This window comes from Copidosoma floridanum, unplaced genomic scaffold (assembly GCF_036245765.1).
Source record: "Copidosoma floridanum isolate Cflo_tuat_1 unplaced genomic scaffold, Cflo_Japanese_pri ptg000021l, whole genome shotgun sequence".
Taxonomy (NCBI): Eukaryota; Metazoa; Arthropoda; class Insecta; order Hymenoptera; family Encyrtidae; genus Copidosoma; species Copidosoma floridanum.
The window spans coordinates 28575809-28598309 of record NW_028321898.1 but is presented as its reverse complement, the minus strand read 5'-3'; the positions used below and the strand labels follow the sequence as shown (position 1 = coordinate 28598309).

Here is a 22501-nt window from a genome sequence, read left to right as displayed (position 1 = left end):
GCGCATTAACTCAATTTCACCGAACAACCCCTGCTCGCTACAATACACTCGCCCCGCTATCACTGCACACGTGTACGCGACACGCACGCGGAGCACACATCAGGGGGATATTATCCACGCGGCTTTCGAGCTCGGCGCATCTGCTTTTCCCGCACGCCACCGCTTGTGTATATACAAACGAGGGTTGGGGGGGAGAGGGTAATACGATCAGTGAAAGCCAACGGGTGTATACGCTTATACACAGCATCCGTATACAGCAATGGATACATGGCGAGCGAACAAGAGAACAAGCATAGTTACACGTACATGTATATTATTATATTGGTAGTACCCACAGTGTGTACCTTTACGAAGAGGATTAGAGTCTACGTGCCCTCGCCAAGTGTATATTATGACCGAGCAATGATTTATATACAGATTTACCGATGTCACTTGTGTGCGTGTGCTTTGACTCACTCTCTCTCTCTCCCTCTTGGGCTTTGACTTCTTGGAAGTTGGCGATTGCACGTTTGGTGTTATTAATGGCAGTTTGTGCCATATACGTGTGGAGGTTGATGTATATTATATATACGTATAGTGACATAGTCGAGTCAAAGGATACCCTTGCACAACTGTGGGATATTGGGGGTTGATTGCGTTCCGCGATGCTTGGGATTGTCGAATCGTTACGCGACGATTGTCGCAATTTTTTTTAATTTTATTCTATTGGGCATCGGATATATATGCTTGTGGTGTTGGTTATATTGTTATCGGATCACGTTGCATGTCGTAAAGTTAGTACAAATAAATGCTTTCTTATTTCGTTTGCACGAGTCGTGTGCATCACCCAAACATATTATATTGTATTAGCTATATACATGAGGAAATAATATAATAACATTGTGTTCTCAATCTTAGATGAAGATGTTAACAATATCGTTATATATACTCTCTGCATCGTGAAGACAGTGGTTTTCATTTATAATAAATAGACTCGTATATATTGCATAAATCAACTCGTTGGTTGTCCTTAAGCGTATTTTCATGATCACCGCCGAGTTGAGAGCCACTGTTTCAATGGTGCTTTGTTGTGATAAGTCTCGGGAGCAAGAATTGTCTTTTGTTCTTTCTTTCTTTCTTTTTTTTTTTTTTTTTTTTTAGTTTTTCTTTCGCGTGTTACATAAGAATTTCATGCTTTTAATTGTTAGTAATATTATTATCATTATTCTTCATACATTTGAAGACTGACGTAGCTCATTACGACGAATCGTTTAACAATATGTGACACGTACGCGAATAGTATAATCATCTTACAATGTGATCCCGTTGGTCTTTATACATTATATATTATATTAAAATAGTGATTTGTTACGTCTTACTGCAGTACAAATATTGAATAGTTTATTAAAGTAATTTTATTTTAATCGGTACATGATATTTGGGTCAAAATTTTCTGATTTTTTTTTGCAGTTCACAATTGTACCAGGTTTTTAAATTTTTAGTTGCAATTTCAATAAATACACGTGACCTGCGAATTGGCCGATTTCCATTAAAGTTATCAGAACAGTTTCAGTCCCGCTTAAGTGAAAGTTGGCAAACTGGCCAATTCGCAACTAATGCTGTGAAAAACAGCACCTCGATTTTTCAAGCCCAACGTATTGAAAAAACTGCAAATTTCGGCCCCAATATCATAAAAAAATCTGTGATTTTAATTCTGGACTATAACACAATAGCGAGTTATTTATACCTAAGTAAGTTACGATGAGCTAAATCAGGAGCAACGTCATAGTCTATATGGTGCGATTATATCAAAACGTTTATGCCGTATAGCTCTAAATGAGCGCGCGGTGCTGCAGAATGCTAAATTATTCCGAGTCTAGGTAAAGCAAACTTTACGAGGGACTTACTGCAGCAGTGCGAGCTTTTAGTCACGTCTCCGTGCACCGAATAAACGTTCCGCTCCTCGACGATCATTTTGCGAATGTGCTTTTCTCGTTCGTCAGTCGATCACCGTGCTTGATGTATTTTTTGTGTTTGACGTCACTTGCAACCTCATTACTGGCACGGAATAATACTCGGACAAACGTGTAGTGTACTGGCAATGCTGCCGAAATAGCTTCCACAGTGACGTTATAGGTGAATATGTCATTACGTAACGCATAACAATTGTTTTCAAGTCGTGCGATTTATCTCCTATCGACACGAAGATTACCATGGTATCGCTCATTTTTTTCCCCATCTGATTCACACCTTGTTTCATGGATTATTGATTTTGTTTATCAAGTATAGTTATGGTTTCGTGGAATAAAAAAAGAAACATTCGATGGTTGTAGTACTCAACCGTCGAGGACTCGCGAGAGACACTTTTTTCATTTTGCTCCGTCTTTCCTCTCCTGTGCTCGGGGAAATACGACTCTCCCTCTCTCTCTCGAGAGAGACCCTGTAACGGGATATTTTGCCACTTGCGATGCTGCAGGAGAGAAAGAAAATTATTACTCGCTTAATGATTATTTGGCTGCGAGTTTCCGGGTGGCGGGGGAAAAAACGGATTGCGAGAGAGTCCATCTATTGGGCGCGTGTGTGTGTGGTGGTGCGACAGCTGACAAAGCTGTGGGTACACGAGTGCGATGACATTTGGGTGAATGAGTGACGACGACGGCGTGTGTAGAGCAGCAGGGTACATTGTAACTAACTGTTAGTTTGGAGTAATGCGTTTCGTCGCAGGTTGTGTTCGGAAGAAATATTGCGCGTGAAGGCTTTTTTTTGTATAGCGCTCGGCATCGATTGTTTTTATCTTCACTAGGGATCTGGTGGATATTTTGATTATTTTATTTTTAATAAATTTTTATTTCCGATATTATATCAGTATTGAGAGTTTTTTTTACGAATAAATAATAAGTAGTTGATCAAAAAAAATTTTGCTTATGGATACTGAGTACTTTTGTCCTTTTGATTTTGAAAAAATGAACCTTTAACTAGATATATGCGACTAGATATTCTACGTAATAGTTACCTAATAGATTCATTTTTTTTTATGCGACAATTGCTGACAATTGCTGTTTTTAGAAAAAAACAAAACCTTTTCTCAAACTTTAATTATTTTACTTTTACACAACGTCATTTATTGACTTGAAAATTTGACTAATCATTATTTTTGTTGTTACAATTTATAAGTATATGATTAACAAAAAAAAAAAAAAAACAATTTGTCAGTATTTAACTTAACGATCAAAATATCCGTTGGAATGAAATTCTGAATTTTTCAATGCTTATTTCACGACAAATACGGCAGTATGTTATTTTCTTCGAGGTGTTTCCGGAGTTGATCGATCGATAACTGAGGTCAAGGTTTCCCAGCGATTGCTAGTTGCTTATAAAAAGTAAAATTGATGAAACTTTTCTTTATAAAAAGTAAATCGACTCAATTTTATGTCCATGCATTTTTATAAAATCATTTTGATAGCTAAAATATTTTTCAAATCCATATTATTACTATGAAACGTTGAAAAGTTTATTTCGTTTTTAAGACAAGAAGGTTGTGCATTCGTTGCTGCATTTACTCATACATTACTCACTTAGTACTTCTTTGTCAAGCCAATCGACAACATTCTCGGGACACTCGATCGTGCAACTTTTTGTCACGAAAATTCATCGTTGTCTCATGAAAATTGGTACACCGTCGTCGAAATACATTTAAAAAACTACACTTGGAATTTTCCGACCAACCCATTAACCGCTCGAAACAACTAAAATTCTCCATCAGCACAGTAACTCGGCCGAAAAGCATCAGTTGAGCGCGTATACAAAGCTAGCCCTCGTAAATCCGTTCCCCGCGCATATTTATGACCTATGTAAGTCACCCGAGAGCAGCCTTTACCACCGGCCGCAAAAGTCGCAGTATTAAAACTTGACACGTTCATGCGTATTATCTATCCAGACGGAGTAATCTCGGAGATTTATAAAATCGGCGATGACCAATAAATTACACCAAAAATACCCCGTACGTGACCGAGTGTTGACTAAAATTTTCAACGGCAAGTTTAAAGTAATGAACTCGCAAAAGCAACACGATAATTTGAAAATGCATTGTGAAAATTTTATCCGTAGGCGTATAAGGCTCCCGTTAACTCTTGAGCGGCTGCGCAAATGGGGCAGCGGTGCGCGAGAATCGGGACAATAGAGGTACGTCTCTTGAAGGACAGGGAAAGAGAGGTCTGCGCCATACAACTGGCAAATTTTCCATGAGTTCACTTTGCAAAAGTATAAAGACCATATATTTATTATATTACACGGTATAGAGCTACTGGGGCTACTTTACTTGTTGTGCAGATGTTAATAAAATAGCGCCAAGCTTGTTATCATATTTTTTTGTTTAGTCTTCAGTGTAAGTTGTAAAAATACCGTAAATGCATTTCGATAAAATAAAAAAAAACATAAAAAAAAAAAAACTGATATCACGTAAATACGAGTGTGTTTACCCAATACCGTCGATTGATACGCTCGTTCGACGTATATTTAATATACAGCTACGAAACGACGAGCTCTCCTCGGAGCTCTCTCATCCCCAAAAAAGTACTCGCAAGCGATTAACCGATTGCTCATCTGGGGGCGCGTCTCGTGTTCCAGGATACTATCAGCCGGCTGGTCCGCTGATACAGCATCCGCCGATGACGCTGCCGTCCTCGCTGCCGTCGGTGAAGGGTCCACCGCCAGACCCGACGCCCACACCTCCGCAAAACTCGGAGGGCTCGGATGACCTCGTCGCCACCTCCAGCACGTCCGGCGGCACGAGTAGCACAGGTGAGTTTGTTATACATACACATTATACATCACGTAGCGCCGTGTCACGAGCACATAATTCTTCGGTCAGGTATATATGTGCACACGCTGTAACAATCAATCGACCAATCGCTCGTGGAACAAGAAAATGCTTTACAAGAGCTTCGTGCACATACCTACCTGTATCTATCTATATTATACTGATAGCAGCTCGAGTAACTCGTGAAGCTCGAGAACAAAGACTCGTTAATTAGAGCCAAAGCGTGTGCGCGTGTGTGTGTGTGTGTATTTCGTCGCGCCCGCACACACCTAAAATTTGACGCGTTTAAACGAAACGAGACAAATAATTGGTTTAATGTTATATTGCGTAACGCGTGTGTCAAAACAGGTGGAGGCTTCTATCGCACGTACTGCCCGCAATATTATGCGACGCCGCCGCAATACCATCAGGATATCTGCTACCCGCCCTCGTACTCGCATTCTCATCCACACCCGCCGCCTTACTACCACAAGTACGCCCCGGCTCCCTATCGCAGGTAAGTTTACTCGCGCCTCTGCACCATGTACATTATTTTTTATACTCGCACTCCTATGATTAATTGTGGATAAGTGGGTGTTTTATTCTTAACGACATCAAAATATCCTATGATTTGAAATCCTTGTGGCGTAGGCACCTGGAAACTATAAAATGTGATTAATAGAAAGAGAGAGTCAGAAAGGAGAAAAAAAAAAAAAAAAAAAAAAAAACCCCCAACATTGGTGATTTGTTTGTGGTCGACAGGCAGTACTACGCGTACCAGGAGACTGGAGCGGGCGGCGGTCCAGCCGGTTCCGGGGCTGGTCCCGGGGTCGTCGAGTACCAACCGCCGCCTGGCGACTATCTGCCCTACTACGGTGGGTATCCGCCCCCGCCGCCCCAACCACCGCCCAATTCGGCATACTTGCACTCACAGGGACGACCCTTTGTAGAACGTAAGTGAGCACTTTGTCATACCATGCCTTTGGCAAAGAGGTAATTAATAATAATAATAATAATAATTAAAACATCTTGTTGGTTCGGTCAACAACAACAGACGCCTTCCAGAGCTGTCCGTGCCCCATGCAGTCGTGTCCAAAAAACGCGGATACTGGGCCCCTTATTGGTAATGGTAAGGGAGCGCCAGTTGTATCGGGGCCCGGTCTGTCATTGCCACCCAGCGCCTTGGTGGGGCCGCCCTCGCCCGCGCGGGGTCTAGCCGGGCTAGCACCCGCACACGGGGCCAACGCCTGGGACACGGACCGCGTCCAGCTCAATCATCATCCTCGTCATCAGTATCAGCAGCAGCACCAGCAGCAGCAGCAACAACAACAGCAACAACAACAACAAAAACAACAACAACAACAACAACAACAACCAGCAGCAGCTGCTGCCTTGGCGCCTCATCGTGCCATACAGCCCCAGCCTCCGAATTCGCAGCAGTCCCAGCAGCAGCAGCAAACAACACCAGCTCTGTCGGCCCAGTCGCAGCCGGAGCTTACCACTTCGACGGTATCTGGGGCCCCGGCTAACCCCACCGTTGCTGCTTTCGCTTCGGTGCAGCAACAACAGGCCCAGCACGCCTTTGTCAAAGTGAGTTGGTTGTTGAATCGCTTTTTTTTTTTTTTCCTCTTGCGGATCCTGAATTTCTGTCCATTTCGTGTATACGGAAATAGATTCGCAGCGACACGTTCTGTACACGATCGGTGATGGGAGAAAAAAAAAAATAAATAAATAAATGACGCGTCAACTTATTGCATTTTAAAAATATAACGAAAAATTCACGAGGCACATTGTTTTCACGCGTATTTTCAATGAAATCGCGTGAGTCACGCGCTCGAATATAACCAACGTTACATTGATGCGCGTTTTAATCACCGCGCAATGGCAAATATAGAATACATCGAGCCCCAATTGGAAATTGTTACGAGCCGCGCGTCTGCCCGTGCACTTGGTTATTTATCGTTGAAAAATGATAACACTCTTGGATGGAAAAACTTGCGCATAACGTACCATAACGCGCCGTGGACTACGCAGAGTAGTAGCCTCGACGGTGTTCCCTGACAACTCTCTTTTTTTTGTACACGTGTAACTACGCAGAGAGTAACCATATCCCCTCCCCCTCCCCCCTTCCTACCATTCTTCATATTTTCCGCTTTCTCTTTGTACTATATCCTCGAGTCGATCACCGGTCGAGTGACAGTCGGTCGTTGTTTTGGCCACAAACATCATCCCTCGTTTTCTCTCTCTTTCTATATTGCGCGCTGCAGGCAGACACGAAGGAGTGCGCCGAGTCGAAGCTCCGCGTGGCCGCCGTAGGAGCCAAGTGTTCCTGCACCAGTCCGGCTCATCGCCACCACCACCATCACCACCACCTGCACCACCATCATCACCACCAACAACAACAGAACCAGAGCGCCAACAGCGGCCCGAGGTTGGCGTTGCAGCAGCCAGTGATCGATGACTCGACCGCGCTCCTGGTAGCCACGTCATCGCAGTCGACGACCATGGTAACAACGACGGCACCGGCAACTTCGGTGGCCGGTTGCGAGGCGGTCAAGCTAGAGAGCGTGTCGCCGGCGAGCAGCGACGAAGCCTCCGGGCCGAGCAGTGCTTCCTCGCCGGCGAGTTCGGCGTCGGCCAAGCTCCACCACCATCGGGGCCTCAAGCTCGAGAACAGCAGCGTCAAGTGCGAGGCCTGCAGGAGGCGCCCCGACGAGACGGAGGAGCTAGCGAGCCGTCACCACCACCACCACCACCACCACCATCACCACTCGCAGGAGCAGCACAGGGAGGACGAGGCGACGCTCGTGGTGGGTATGCAGTTGCAGGCCGGCGAGCACGTGCCCTGCGCCACGAGCTGCCGCGTCAAGTGCGAGACCGGCTACAAGTGCGAGATGTTCAAGTGCGAGCAGTGCGTCAAGGAGGCCGGGCATATGGCTGGTATAGAGATCGACAAGGACTCGGGGATACTCGAGGACGACGCGGGTAGCGCCAAAATGGATGCCGACGCCGAGGTCAAGGAGGAGGAGGAGCTCGAGGCCATCGTGAGTTTCTTTCTTTCTTTTTTTCTTCCCCCCCCCCCTACGGTTGAGATCACTCACTCCTATTGTGTCGATGACGTGACGAAATCGGTATCGAAATATACCGATCGGACGCCGATGTCCGACGTGAGTATTTCAAAATCGATGACTCGTCTTGTCTATCGTTATCATTTACAACGAATTTGATAACTCGCAGGATACACGCGCATACCGATACGAATAAGAATACTCGTAAATAAGGGGCCATTATCCACGGTCAGTGTCTCATTGGTCGGTGTGTCTTGCGCTTTATTTTCGACACGAGTGTCAACCTTTTTCCTTTTTTTTTGGGTTTGAAAAAAAAGCAGTCGAGCACATCGCCGTGGAAAAAGAAGCCGGACTACGAGCCAACGGCAGCTGAGCCGGAGTTGACGAACGGCTCCGTGAACGGGGACGGGAACGACGAGATGGACGAGGAGCCGAGGGATGAGTCCAACTCGGACGGCCGAGAGAACGTCGTACTTGGCAAAAGACAGCCGAACAGCAGCATGGACAGCTCGGCCGTAGAAACCGAGGCGGCGTCTTTGGAGCAGAGCCGGCCAAAGCCGAGCAAGCGGAGAAAGTTGTCGCTCGACAGCCTCGCCCCGGACGCCGTCAAGGCCAAAAAGAGCAAGCGCACAATGTCCGTCAGCTCGCCCCGGGAACTCGATCAGCAGGAAACCACCGCGCCACCGACAACTACGTCCTCCGTACCCACGATTCCGGTGCTGGTCAACGGCGTGGGCGAGAAAAACCAACTCCCCGAGCCCGTCGCCAATGGAGCTGTTGCCGGTCACTTGGACTCGGTGAGTGAGACGATTTTTTTTTTTTTTTTTTTTTTGTTCGATCTTTTGCCTCAAATAGTATCAGATTTACCACGTGTCCTCAAAAGTGTATTCAATATACGCTCGCCGGGAGTGTTTTTGTTGTTGTGCGCAGCGTCGACTGCTAGGTGTCCGTAAACACTTGACGCGTTATCTGCCCGAAAATATACACAGTCTTGTATCGCGCCATGACGCGTAATCCTCGAAGTATTATCAACCCTTTTTAGTTGGTCTCGTGTTTCCTGGCGTTGGTACGATTCGTGAAAAACGAGCTTGGGTGTGGTTGTAAATGCCTATACACCGTAAGCATCGAAAACGAAGGTACACAGATGGTATTTTCTTTCGTAATAATGCTTTTTTTTTATACAATTTAAACAATAACACCGTCTTTCAAAGTACCTTTAAAAACAAGACAAGCTGTGACAAAAATATTGAACTTTGGTGTTTTGTCGAGGAGATCAAGCGTTGACAAACATAAGAAAAAAAAAAAAAAAAAAAAAAAAAAAAAAAAAAAAAAAAGAAAAAAAAAAAGAGAGAAACTTAAAAATCTCATGCGAGCGTTTCGAATCTGTCGAATCATAGCCGTCGAGTGCAAAGGAGTCGTCATCGTCGAGTGCCACGAAGAAAAAGCCCAGCAAAAAGGAGTCCCAGAAGCGCAAAGCCGATGTGAGCGCTGTCAGTACCGAGTCGCCTCTGAAGAAGTCGAAAACGAGCAACGGCGGCAAAACGGTGGCGAGCGAGAGCTCGATCATGGAGACGATCAACACCGTGATCCAGCAGAGCATGGAGATGGCCCAGAAGCAGGTCTCGGCGACGAAAGCTAGGAAACAGCCAAAGGCCAACCTACCAAAGAAGAGCAAGAAAAACGGGGCTGACTTTCTGTCGACGATAAAGCGGGCCTCGAAAAAAATCGAGCTCGACGTCAGCGAGAAGGTCGGCCTGATCAGGACGAAGCTCAACAGAAAGCTCGCCGGCGCGGCCAAGACCAAGAAAAAGAGTACCAAGAAAGCCAGCAGTCAGTGTACCAATGGCAAGGTACAGGATACCAGGACGAAGAACAACAACAAGGTCAAGGCCAAGCTGCTCGAGGTCAGGAAAAAAGTCATACAGAATGCGAAGAACACGTGCAAACTCGCCGACATCAAGAACAACAAGTTGGTCCAGGAGGCCAAGAACAGCAGCAGCAAGCTACTCGAGGCCAAGAACAACAAGCTCAACGAGGCCAAAAACAAGTCGGCCGCTGTTTCTACCCCCATAGTCGCTGCTGCTGCTGATCCCGCTGAAGTCGTCAAGAGCACCAAAGTCGTTGCAGAGTCGAGGGCTGCGAGATCCAAGAGCCTCGACTCCAAGGATGCCAAAGCCAGTCCTCCTGTGGTTCCCGTGGCCTCTGCTAAGGGTCTGCCCAAGGAGTGTCCCAAAAAGCCCGCCAACAAAGCAATCGAAGCGACGAGCACGACTATAGCTGTGCCCCCATGTGTGGCTAAGGTTACCAAGAAGAAGGGCAGAACGTCCAAGAGCAAGACTGGGAGAAAGGGCTCCGGGATCATTAGTAGGCTCGAGAAGCTGGCGGAGGTGACGGCCAGCAAGTGCCTGCAGATGCCCAGGAGGCCCTTTCTCAAGCCCAAGTGGAGCAACGGCTGGAACTGGGAGGGCGAGGCGTTCGAGGCCAAGGTTTATCTTAACGTAAGTCACTGCTTTGTTATGTCCCTGAGGTTGAGAGTATATTATAGCCGTAGGTGATCGGTAGCTCTTTACTTTTTTCACCACATTTTTTTTTTCTTTGACTATCGTTCCGTAATGTAGTACTGCGGAATAATTTCCGCATATTGATACAGATTTTACGGTAATGGCACCTGGTGCAAAGTAAAACTTGTTATACTTGATAATATTACAGATGTTATAACAGAAATACGTTATTTTTTTTTTTTTTTTAAGAACGAGTCGTCTGCCGTTCGCCGGTGTTACGTTAGCATGAGGCACGAGAGCGGAGACGTGCTGCGACCGCTAGACTGCGTTTTGCTCAAGAGCGGCATCAGAAAGGCCGATCTGCCTTACGTAGCAAAGATCGCCGCGCTCTGGGAGAACCCTGACGACGGTGAGTGTACTTTTTCGTCCATCTGTGTCCCCATTACTATCGAAAATTGCAATAGCTGATTCTCGAAATGTTCCGTCAATCCAGGTGAGATGATGTTCTCGCTGCTGTGGTACTACAGACCGGAGCACACGGAACAGGGCCGCACGAAATTCGATACCGACGACGAAGTGTTTGCGTCCCGGCACCGGGACGCCAACAGCGTCGCCTGCATCGAGGACAAGTGTTACATTCTCACCTTCACCGAGTACTGCCGGTAAGTTGCTCTTCTTTGAGACATCTTGCAGGGTTTTTTTTTTTTATTATCTCGTTTTTGGCAATATTAAATTTGTTGGGTCGGTTGTTGTTGTTCGCAAGGTATCGCAGTCATCTGCGTAGGATGGAAGAGGGTATGGACAATCCAAGCCTTACGAACATGGTGCCTCGGGGCCGGGACGACTATTACCGCGAGTCTCGCCAGCCTCCGATGCCCGTGTCACCGGACATGGTCCTGTTCTGTCGGAGGGTTTACGACTACCGCGGCAAGAAGCTCGTCAAGCATCCTGGATGACTCGATTACCCGAGTGGCGAGAGTCAGCAGAAAACCATTTCCAAAAGTGGCAAGAAAACAGTCTCGCCGAAAGAGCAGTAGCAGCTTCTGTGAGAAAGGGACTCGAACAAAAAAAACAAAAAAAAAAAAAAAAAACAAAAACAAAGAAACAAAAAAAATATAGATAGACAATGTCGTCAAGTTCATTGACGCGTAGGGAGCACACAAGCGGAGCAGTGTGACAGTTGTTTGTAAAGGACGACCGAGTCCTCAGTGGATTTGACAGTTTTAAAGTTAAATAAGAACAATATTGATACGATGGCAAAAAAAAGCAACAAGTGAGTGAAGATGGAGAAACAGAGAAATGAGATAATATTTTTTTGCGAAAATAGTCTTTACACGCGCATCATGAGAGTGGCAAATTGGAAATAGAAGAGAAGTAAGACAGGAGAATATTTTTCAACTAGCACTTTAGCGTAGAATGTCACTATTCGCGCGGGAGATTACAGAAAAAAAAGGAGGTGAAATAAAGATGGAAATAATTCAAAGAGAAGAAGCCAGGGGCATTGACCATTTTCAGCGGTAAGGTATGGCGATGAAAATACCTCTGTTGTAAACTTGTATTGTAAACTTGTCTCCTAAGGGATGCATCACTTTAGCAATTAATTGATATTTTTTTTCTTCTTCTATACTTTATTTATCATTGTTTTTTTTTTCTACGTGCTTTTTTGCTCGACTCGATTAACTTTTCAGAGGAAGAGAGAACCATTTTTTGAAATGAATGCGATGGATTGACTGATGCGTATGGTCAATATTTTTTTAGAATTTATTTACCATTTGTATATTTATTTGGATTTTTTTTTTTAATACTAACGCATAAGTAAGACATTTTCATACAACTACTTGTTAAGCTTGATACTGTAGAAGTACAATTTTTTTAATTGCCCATAATTCTTACGAAATATTATTCATACAAAATTTATTCGAGTGAAAAATTGTGAGCTGATCACACGGAATCTGAATACTGAGTATTTGAACGCAAGTACTAGCGAATAATCATTGTAACATTTTTTACAAGTCTCTAATATTTTTTTAACCAATTTTGAGCTCTACTGCTGTACTCTATATAGATCACATTGATTTGTTTTTTTATAGATCGAAAACTATAACTAATGGCTTACCATTTTTCCTAAATATAAATTATTAACGAGGTACGCAACACAGCTAGCATGCAAATTTTATTCATACAATAATCATGAAACAACTTAAAAGTAGGTGACAAACAAGTTACTAAATTTTTTTTTCAAACATCTTGTACATTGTACATGCCGAAGATGATTCTCTCTTCTAAGGGCCTTGACAACCTGTAAATCTTTACAAACGATTACACAATGTGTAAGCTTCACACGAATTATCGCGGTTGTACATGTTTTGCTACGTAAATGTTTAATAAATGATTTATACAAATTAAAACATAGTATTGATACGGTGTTATATAAACGTGACACTGTAGGTCAATGTGATGACAAAAAAAAGAAGCGAACTTTTTTTTATTTTGATGCACGAATGATTGTTGCAGTTATTATTATCATTATTATTATAATTATTATTATTTTTTATTTTTATTTTTATTATTACTATAATTTTTTTTTATTATATACTCGGTAGCAAGGTGAATGATTTTTTTGAGATGTTTAATGATATTTCAAACACGAGAATTGCGAAGATTGCAAAACTAGTATAAGGGTTATTATTTGTATTTATTATTTCATGAAAATTCCAAGTGCTAGGAAGATGATCGTTGATTTTAAATATTCATAATGGAATTAAACAAAAAAATCGTGGTGGATGTTTTGTTAGAAATTATTTTATTTAAAATTAATATATATTTCTCATTATCTTTATTATTATTATTATATTGTATTATTTAATATCTAATATATCGGAACATCAACTTTGATAAGTTATTACTTTTTAATGTGCAAAAGAGTGTAAGGAATGAGTAGAGTGTAAAAAAGAGAGAAAAATAGAAATGTTACGTTCTCATGTGTATTCAAATCTCTTGAAAATAATCATTACAATAATCACGACCAAGTAGTTTCGTAACAAATTTCCTTTTTTGATACTAATGATAAACAGTTATATACATTACTTCATTCTTATTTGATTGAATACGTTATTCAGAAGTTTTTATACTTCTCAGAGATGCGAGACACTTTGATGAATTTTTGTGTCTCTTTAATAAACAAAAAGTATTTTAAAAAATTTGGTACACGTTTCTGTGACGCATTACGATGGGAACAGTGAATATTTTAGAAAAAAAATATAAACTATAAAGCATATCCTCCATTCGTCTTTTTCCGTACAGTCGACGAAATTGTTACGCTGAAAGAGTCTATGAATATATAATTCCATTGCACTTAGGAACGCGTTTTGTTATTGCGGTGTCTCTCATTTAAACTAGCACAACTCAAGTTTTCTATTGTTCTTTTAAATGGGAAAAACCAAGTTGTGATAGACTCTGCAGGAGACATCGATTTTAAGTCTACTAATAAAGAGCAAATATGCAATTAAAAAAAGGTTTGTTGGCATTAATCAAAAACATAAATGTAGAGTGAAAATATACGAGAAAATTCAAGATTTGGATTTAAAAAATTAACTTACGGAAGAACCGTAAATAAAGTGTTGCTGTAAATGCTTACCCCATACAAACACAGTGGACTTTGGAGTCCCGGTCTACATTTTTAAAATTGCTATATGCTGTACTTTACTACGTCCTAAAAAAAAAAATTTTGTCTATAGACTCATTATAATGAGTGCGAGATCCATGAATCTCAAGACAGATTTTGAAAAAGTTATTAAGTTGTCGAGTTTGGCAAAAATTACTTCGACTAGCGTTGAAGATGACAATGTTTTGAGTATATAACTTTTATTAACGAATAACATATGTTTTATTTGGAGTACGAGCCGGCTCATCGATCGATTCAATAACAGAGTCTGCAAGTAAATATACCCGGAAAAAAACAATTTTGACAGGGACCAAAAACCCATTGTGTTTGTGTAGCGTCAAAGAGTAACATAAAATTAAAAAAAGAGTCCGACGGTTCAGTGTAATGCAGTTTAGTAAAACGTAAAGTACTTCTCGATGCATAAGTAAAAAAATAAAATTAAAAAAAAAACATAGGCTGCCGGATGAACATAGTCGAGTGTTCGTCAGTTAAGGGAAAAAAAAAGTTTCATGATGCCTTCGAGATGACGTTTGCAAAAAAAGTGAAAAAGATACTGAATGGGAAGCAAACACTTCCAGATCCTAAGAATTGTGCAAAAAACATGTAATTTTTATGTGTATTTGATGCTTTATGTATAATTATATATTAATTATCAGTTACAGCTGTAATGATCAGTGGGTACAGGGAAATTTCAGGCTATTGATGTTTCTCTTGTTGAGCAAACAAAAAATAAATATCATATTTACTGTTGCGTATGAGATAAAATTGTAGTAAACGTGGCTTTGTAGTGATTTTTAAATAAGATTTTGATTTGACGATTTAATGCTGCTTTAACCATTGGGCATTTTAGATGATAGTTTTTTTCAAAATTTTATTGTATAATTTTTTTGCGATAATCAAATTCACTAGGGCAAGTGTTTATACCATAATTTTTTGACAAAATTTCGTAATTAAAAGACAAAAAACAATAGTTAACGATAAATGCCGTTTATATACAACTGTAAGTGGCTGATCATCCAATCCCAAACATAATATGTACTGACAGTATAATAAGTTAACTTACATTTAGTGCTATACATGTCTTATTTACGAATAATTAATATATATAATTATATATAATTATTAAATAAATGTAAATATTATACGTGGTTACATTCAAAATAAAAAAAAAATTGTTTAAATAAATGGTTTGTTTCAGTTCTTTTATTTTTTATTTGAAAATCAAAATGGAAAAAATATGTTTACAGAGACGCTCCTAGTTTAAGACTCACCTAATCATGAAGATTTTGAAAAAATGAGAAAAAACGGTTGCAAAGGAAAAAAAACGAACAGTTTTTGATATTTTTGCCTGTGATGTAAAATACGATGTGTAATCGTGCACTTATAAACCAAGCAACCAACGACGTTTCGTCTTTTTGTATACACATATATACACAAGCGAATCGGTCGGCTTGACCATTTTTCAGGATGTCGTAAATAAGTAAATTATTGTAAAGTAGCGTTTATATACCTATATGATTGAAAAAAAAAAAAAAAAAAAAAAAAAATTACTGTGAAGAATGGTGTTGAGCGAAGAGCCGTCGGACCTGATAGATTATTAGTGAATGAGAAAAAAAGAAGCTCAACACTGAGACACAATGAGTTTGCTGTGGGATGAGCTTGAATGAGAAAAATGAAAAAACAAAAGATTCAGAACTATTTATACACGAGAATTTGTGACATAACGGTAGATGAATAAATATATAGGAGGAAAAAATACATAAATACATAAATATATGCATATGATATATTGTATAATTAAACTTGAGGAAATATTAGTGACGGAAGTTTTTTGACAAATTCTCAGTGTATTTGTTTTGAAAATAAAAAACATATTTTATGTTCGCTTTGTTGTATATAGCAATGCTGAAGTAAGGAAAAAGTAAAAGGAAAAATAATCAAATTGGATGAAATATTGATTTTGAGGGATTTAACGGTATATGTAGTTTTTCTTTTAAATATAAACAGATGAATTGCAGGTAATCATGTTGAAAAAACAAAATGAAAATTTTTAAGAAAAAGTGCCACGATCGTTTCCAACGACCTTTACCCGAATTCTTGTAAAGGGTTTTTATTCTTCTACGTTACTCTTAGAAGATCGGCTTTGCCTTTTCTGAACGAATATCTTAACGAGTACTGGAACTATTTTTGTTAATGTGCACATGTTTTAAAAATAATTAATACATAATGTAAAATATAATGTTAATAGTTGTTTGAAATGAGTGATACATTATTTATAAATTTGTCAAAAAATGTTTTTGATTATAAAATAAATATATCGATTAATCAAACTACAATATTTTAGACTAAGTCTATACATTAAAGAAATATATAACTATAAATGAAAAAATGCAGTTTACATATTTTATCAAGTAAAAACGTGTAGGACAATAAACTGAATTTCATCAACAACTACGATTGATGAATTAAAATTATTTTTACATCATTTTGAAAACATAAAAACATATTTTACTTTTTATTATTAAGTAGATTAAAATTTATAAAAAAATCTTGCTTACACAGTAAATTAATCAAACTATATAACTATATCTAACTTTGTTCAATGCAAAGGGAAACATAGTTTTAGTTATTATAAGAAAAATGTGCATGAAATTTTTTTACGTAAATTTAGCACTTTAATTTTGGTACTGGGCTTTAATAGTTTGAGCAACAAAAGCAACAGTAGTAAATTTATTCGTTCGGAAAGTCAAAGTCACTTCTACGAAAAATATGCCACCATAAACAGCACCAATTTTTTTTCTTTGCCGCAGAATTGAAAACAAAAAATAATTTTGATCTGTAAGTACATCCATTCAATTGTACCTTAGAGCTTTTATAATTCTTTATTGTAAATTGGCACTATTAGGTAATTGTTTAGTACTTGAACTTTTAATGATTAATTGTTTATCAAATAATTTGGTAACGATATTAATATAAAAATAAATTATGATACTGAAAATTTATTAATCATTTTTTTTTCCTTTCATATGTAAGTACCTATTTTCGTCAAATAGCTAACCAGCCAATCCAGCTATACATTTATAAAGTCGTTAGTGAAGGAGAAAAATGGTTAATAGTATTTTTGAACGTTGAAACGCGGGAGTGAAAAAATAAATATAAAAGAATCTAATCATTTATTCATTTTGTTCAGGGGTATGTGTCTCCCTCGTACGTTATTTGTATACAATGTGTGTTCGCTTCGTAGTGAAAAGAGTGCGTCTATTCTCCCCTGATATAAAAAAAAAAAAAAAATGAAAAATAAAGTGATGAGAGGGAGAAGGACGAACACATAGTGCCGCAAGCTGTCGTTACGTTTGTAAAAGCAGCCAAAAATAATTAAAGAGATAAAAAAAGAAAAAAAAAAACATTGTGTACTCGTGATAAAAAATCTATCTTTTCTCTGGATATAAATTCTGCGTGTAAAATAAAAAGACGATAGCGAGTCCGAGGTGTGAAATGTATGTGTTTTTTGTGGGAGACGAGGTAATAATAAAAACAAGAGAGAAAGACGATCGTGACGTGGCTCAAATTTTTTTGTCTGTGGTATATATTAATAAGAAGAAAATGAAAATAATTGAAAAATGAACGGAACTACACGAGACGTGTTGAGGGAATAAGGAGAAAAGGTAAAAACGAGGAAAAAAATTTTATCATTGTAAAAAGCTGCGATGGAGGCCGAAATGTTCAATAAATTCTTTGATCGACCTTGGCGTACTGTGGATTACTTTTTTCTCTAATCACCTTCCTTTGAGGTTTTTACACTTCTGTTTTTTGTTTATTAATTTTACTTTCAAATAATTAAACATTTTTTGATAAAACGATCTTACTTAACAAACCAATTAAAAAATAAATGTTTAATTGTTATACTTCAGCCACATAAATTATTATACTACATATTGTGTTTAATTACAGTGAGCAAACAAAATTAAAGTGTAACGCTATAATACATAACACAGCCACGGAGGGGTCTAACATCGCCTTTGAATCTTGGTATTCACACATGGCATAAAAATTATTCGCACTCAAATACGCGATCGTAAAAGGAGTTCGAACACGGGATAAATAAGCCGAAACATCTGAAGAACGGAACAAAGGAAAGGAATGAAAAAAAGAAAAAAGGCAAACGTGGAAACGAACGAGAGACGGACGGTTGGGCAAATATTCTTCGTAGGCATTACACATTGCGCAGCCGGGAGGCGGGAACACCTCGAAAATGCTAAACTTCGAGAAATGCAAATGCTGGAGGGCAAGGCAGGAGAGACAAACATGGCACGAGGGGAAAAAAGGACGAGTACGCTTGAGACGAAGATAAGAAAAGGAAGAGCAGAAATAAGAATGAGACGGTGTTCTGTTCAGCTTGAAAAAGTACGAAAGTTCGACAAGTCCGAATGCGGTTTTCGAATTGACTCATCAGCTTTGTTTAGTATTGGTTTTCTATAAGGTTTTTCTTTGAAATAAAAAAAAAAAAAAAATTTAAATAAGCAGTACAGCGTAAAGTGTATAGTTAAAAATAGGATAATTAAGTTTAAAAATTAGATTTACGAGATATCACGAGCCCAACAAGGAGGTACAACTTTTTTTGAAATATTCATTTCAATTCATCACCGTTTTTATCGGAGTAACCATTTCCAAAAAATAGGTTAATGATAAAAAATACTAGACAGCACATGGATGATTAATTACAGATGTATTTGTTGAATAGTTTATAATCGTATTGATCATTCATTGAAGGCAGTATTGTAATTTCCAAAAAAATTTACAGATAATTTGGTCACATTAAATTATGTGGAAAAAAAAAGTACGAACTGAAAATCAGTTATTAGTACTTAAATAAATAATGATTGATCATTCTGTAAATTTCCACCCTGGTAGAAAATTACTACATAAACTGGCTAGAAACTCGTCACGTGTTATATGCCCATTGACGCATGTACGTTGACGAGTTTCTAGCCAGTTTATGTAGTAACGTTTCTACAAGGGCAATGCCATTACCATTTAAAAAACACACACACAAATAAGTATAGTTAATTTATTGTTTAAATTATTTTTATTTATATAATACTTTTCAGATCTCAAGGAAAGTTATAATAATTACATGTTATTTACACAAATGAAATGTCTAAATTCAGAGTATGTATGGCTAGCCATAAAGCAAATCATTATTATTGACCGGATCAGATTCGATGTTGATATTAGAGCCTTTACTGGCACTTAATTCAACTTGGCTGGCCTGTCCAGCACTTATTTTTGTATTTGATCTTCTATCCCCGCTAGCAGATATCGAAGAAAGATTGCTACCTCTAACATCAAGATTAGCGCCAGTCTTAGCATCAGTGTTAATTTGCGTGTCTTTCGTGGCGTCAACATGAGTGTTGGAAATGCTTTCGCCCTTCGCGTCGATGCTAGACTCGAAATTAGCGGTCAGACCAAGATTGGCCATTTCTTTGGCGCTTAGTTTTATTTCCGATCCCTTGAAGGCGGAAACTCTACTGTTTGAGCTACTGTCAGCTTTTGCCTCCACCAAGGAACCTTCATTGCTGAATATATTAAGATTAGCGGCATTCTTTGCACTTGAGTCAACCTGTGATTTATGGTTTGCGTCTATTTTGGTATTTGATTTTGACTCAGCAATGACACCTACACGGGAGTTATCATTGACGAATACATCGAGATTAGCATCGTTTTTGGCATTTGAGATGACTTGAGACTTTTTGTTGGCGTCGATATTAGTATTAGAGCCGCCAACAGCTGTAGAATTCACTACGGATTCGGAATCGCCTCTGATATTCAAATTGGCGCTATCATTCGCACTTCCTACAACTTGAGTTTTTTCGCTTGCTTTTACAGCGACATTTGATTTATTCTTAGCATTTAATTCGATGAATGAGCCCGACTTGCCAATAGCATTAACATTGGATCCTTCATCGGCTACCACCTTTATGACAGTCCTATATATTACCTAAAAAATCAGATACATTGATTGTGTTAGATTAATTTATATTTTGTATTTTTGTTTGATAAGATATTTAATGTGAAAAATCAAAATAATGGTTGGGTTCGATAAATTTGTAACGCTACACCCATTCAATTATTGGAAAAGTAATCTTAATTTTGTAAAGAAGTGAATATAGCAACTTTACTTTATCCTCTTTAATAATATGACAAATATTACCAACAACACTGCACATAAACACTCTTACATATGATTAGATTTGACTCATTAATTTTTAATAAAAATATGTCTGATATAATCCTCGAGTTCTTTGTTGTTTTTTTTAACACTAACTTACTAGATTTACTACAACTACGTGAAAAATACAAAATACAAATAGGAATTCATGTTAACAATATGCTTTGATAGACAAAAACTATTTTTGGTTTACATTGATGCCAGTTCTTCAAAGCATTGAATAGTTTTATAGATAGTATACGTTATCAGATCTTACCTTTGATCTAGTCTTCAATGGAATACACTGTAAATGAAATAATTAATTGTAATAACAATAATAAAAACAGCAATAATAATAATAAAAATAAAAAGTAATACATTTTGTTGAATCCCATGAAATTTTGAATAATTTGTTAAAATTACTCACCAGACCTGCTGTGACCAGAAGCACGAAAAGGAATGACTTGATCATTTCGAATCGTTGACTGACGATAATTTTCACCGTTAATCGGTATTCATTTAAAAACCGGTATTTATTCGAAAAATCTGATTGCTAAGACAACATTATCTTCGTCAATTGAGTGAATAAATCACTAAATTATAGTGGTATATAAGTACTAGTTATTGAATGTTATTCCGTAAGGTGTTTTTGCAAATGCTAATTTTTTGTATTCTCGAGTCGTACGTAATCTCTTGATTATTTCTTTTTTATTCGTTTACTTTTTTGTTTGTATTTTGAACGTATACTTTAATCTTACTTTGTTTTTTTATACACACAATTTTAAACGATATAGCACTTGTCACGGTTACAGCAATGAAGTACCTTTTTTATGTTAAAATAATCAACTTAGATTATTTAATACAATTCTGTACGTTTCAAATGTTAAAAAAAAAAATTTCTTTACTTAGTTGTGAACTAATGTTATTTTTTGGTTGAAAAAATGTATAGCTTAAATTGAATAATTTATATTTATTACTCTCATAACTTAAAATAAGATGATGAGATATTGGTTCGTGAGCTGACAATAAACACATCAAAAACCCAAATTCTTTGAGATTTTACCACTGCAGGATAAATTTATAGTTTTTTTTGAAGATTAATAAAGTTTTTGATATGAAATAAATATACTGCAATTAAGATGATGTTTGAATTTTGAGGCTGACGGACTGATGTAGTTTTGGTGGTAGAACAGTAAAGTAAAAATGTTGAATGTGCAATTATTCACGAAATGCAATTCAGAAAAACAAACAAAAATATGTACATTATTCTTTTGGTCTCGTAAATAACAACAACAATAATAATAATTCATGATATAACGAAAACATCACGTGAGATAACATTTTATTTATAATACTTTAATGTCACCATCATTCAGCAATTTATTATTTTGGTAAATAACAATAAATTCAAACACGCAATTACAATTCTTAGAAATGAGAACATTCATATAAATACTCCCGAAACTCTAGATAGTGCATAGTTATCCAAAAATCGCATTATTGTAAAGGATAATTAATCATGATTGTAAAAACTTTCTTCTTAATTCTCTTGGCCACAGCAGTACTGGTGAGTAACGCAAACGAATAATTAGAAAAGCTATATAACGGAATATAATACTAGAATCAAAATTAATCAACAACTATCTTAGTGCAATCCATATGGTGGTAGATCAAAGGTAATAGACGTAATTTATATACAACTAATGTTCCACTAATTAATTTTTAACATAAAAATATGTTCTGCTTCCTAACATCAATTCTACTTATACATTCTAATGTCTTGATATTCATTATGATGTTGGACTTTATGTATGTGTACAGCTCCTGCTTCTACTTTTAATACTGGAAAATTGTATGTGCTTTCTGTATAAAAATTAGTGTTTTTTTTTATTGTTATTTCTCAGATTGACGTTAATGCTAATCAAGGAGCGAATGTCAATGTTGTTGGTAAAATAAAGTCTACAATTGAACTTAATGCTAATACCAATGCCGACATAGTTATTGAAGCAAGAGACCATTCCAGTATTGCGGCTAACGCTGACAACCAGTCTAACTCTAGACTTAAGGCAAGCAGAAAATCTTCAATTGAAGCTAACGCTGGAAGCGGAGCCAGTTTAGATGTATCCAGTAATAACTGGTCTGATATAAACGCTAATGCAGATACTAAATCTAGTCCCAGACTTAAAGCCGACAGAAAATCTTCAATCAACACGAACGAGAAGGCTAGTGCCAAACTGAACGTTTTGAGTGATAACTGGTCAAATGTAAACGCTAACGCTGACA

At 38.2% G+C, this 22501-nt stretch overlaps 1 protein-coding gene across 3 annotated transcripts in view; it reads left to right on the top strand.

Annotated features, from left to right (window-relative positions):
- The window catches only part of LOC106642571 (uncharacterized), a 95696-nt gene extending 82833 nt beyond the window's left edge, over nucleotides 1-12863 (top strand). For 2 of the 3 annotated variants that reach the window (XM_089594160.1, XM_023389163.2), the window contains exons 5-14: nucleotides 4606-4779; nucleotides 5147-5294; nucleotides 5540-5730; nucleotides 5832-6367; nucleotides 7045-7821; nucleotides 8163-8642; nucleotides 9243-10343; nucleotides 10596-10755; nucleotides 10840-11008; nucleotides 11110-12863. In XM_089594160.1, coding sequence (XP_089450286.1) covers nucleotides 4606-4779; nucleotides 5147-5294; nucleotides 5540-5730; nucleotides 5832-6367; nucleotides 7045-7821; nucleotides 8163-8642; nucleotides 9243-10343; nucleotides 10596-10755; nucleotides 10840-11008; nucleotides 11110-11302 — 3929 coding nt within the window. In that variant the 3' untranslated portion in view covers nucleotides 11303-12863. The remainder of the gene's footprint in view (nucleotides 1-4605; nucleotides 4780-5146; nucleotides 5295-5539; nucleotides 5731-5831; nucleotides 6368-7044; nucleotides 7822-8162; nucleotides 8643-9242; nucleotides 10344-10595; nucleotides 10756-10839; nucleotides 11009-11109) is intronic. The other variant, XM_089594161.1, reaches the window with a different exon arrangement.
- The last annotated feature ends 9638 nt before the right edge of the window (nucleotides 12864-22501 follow it).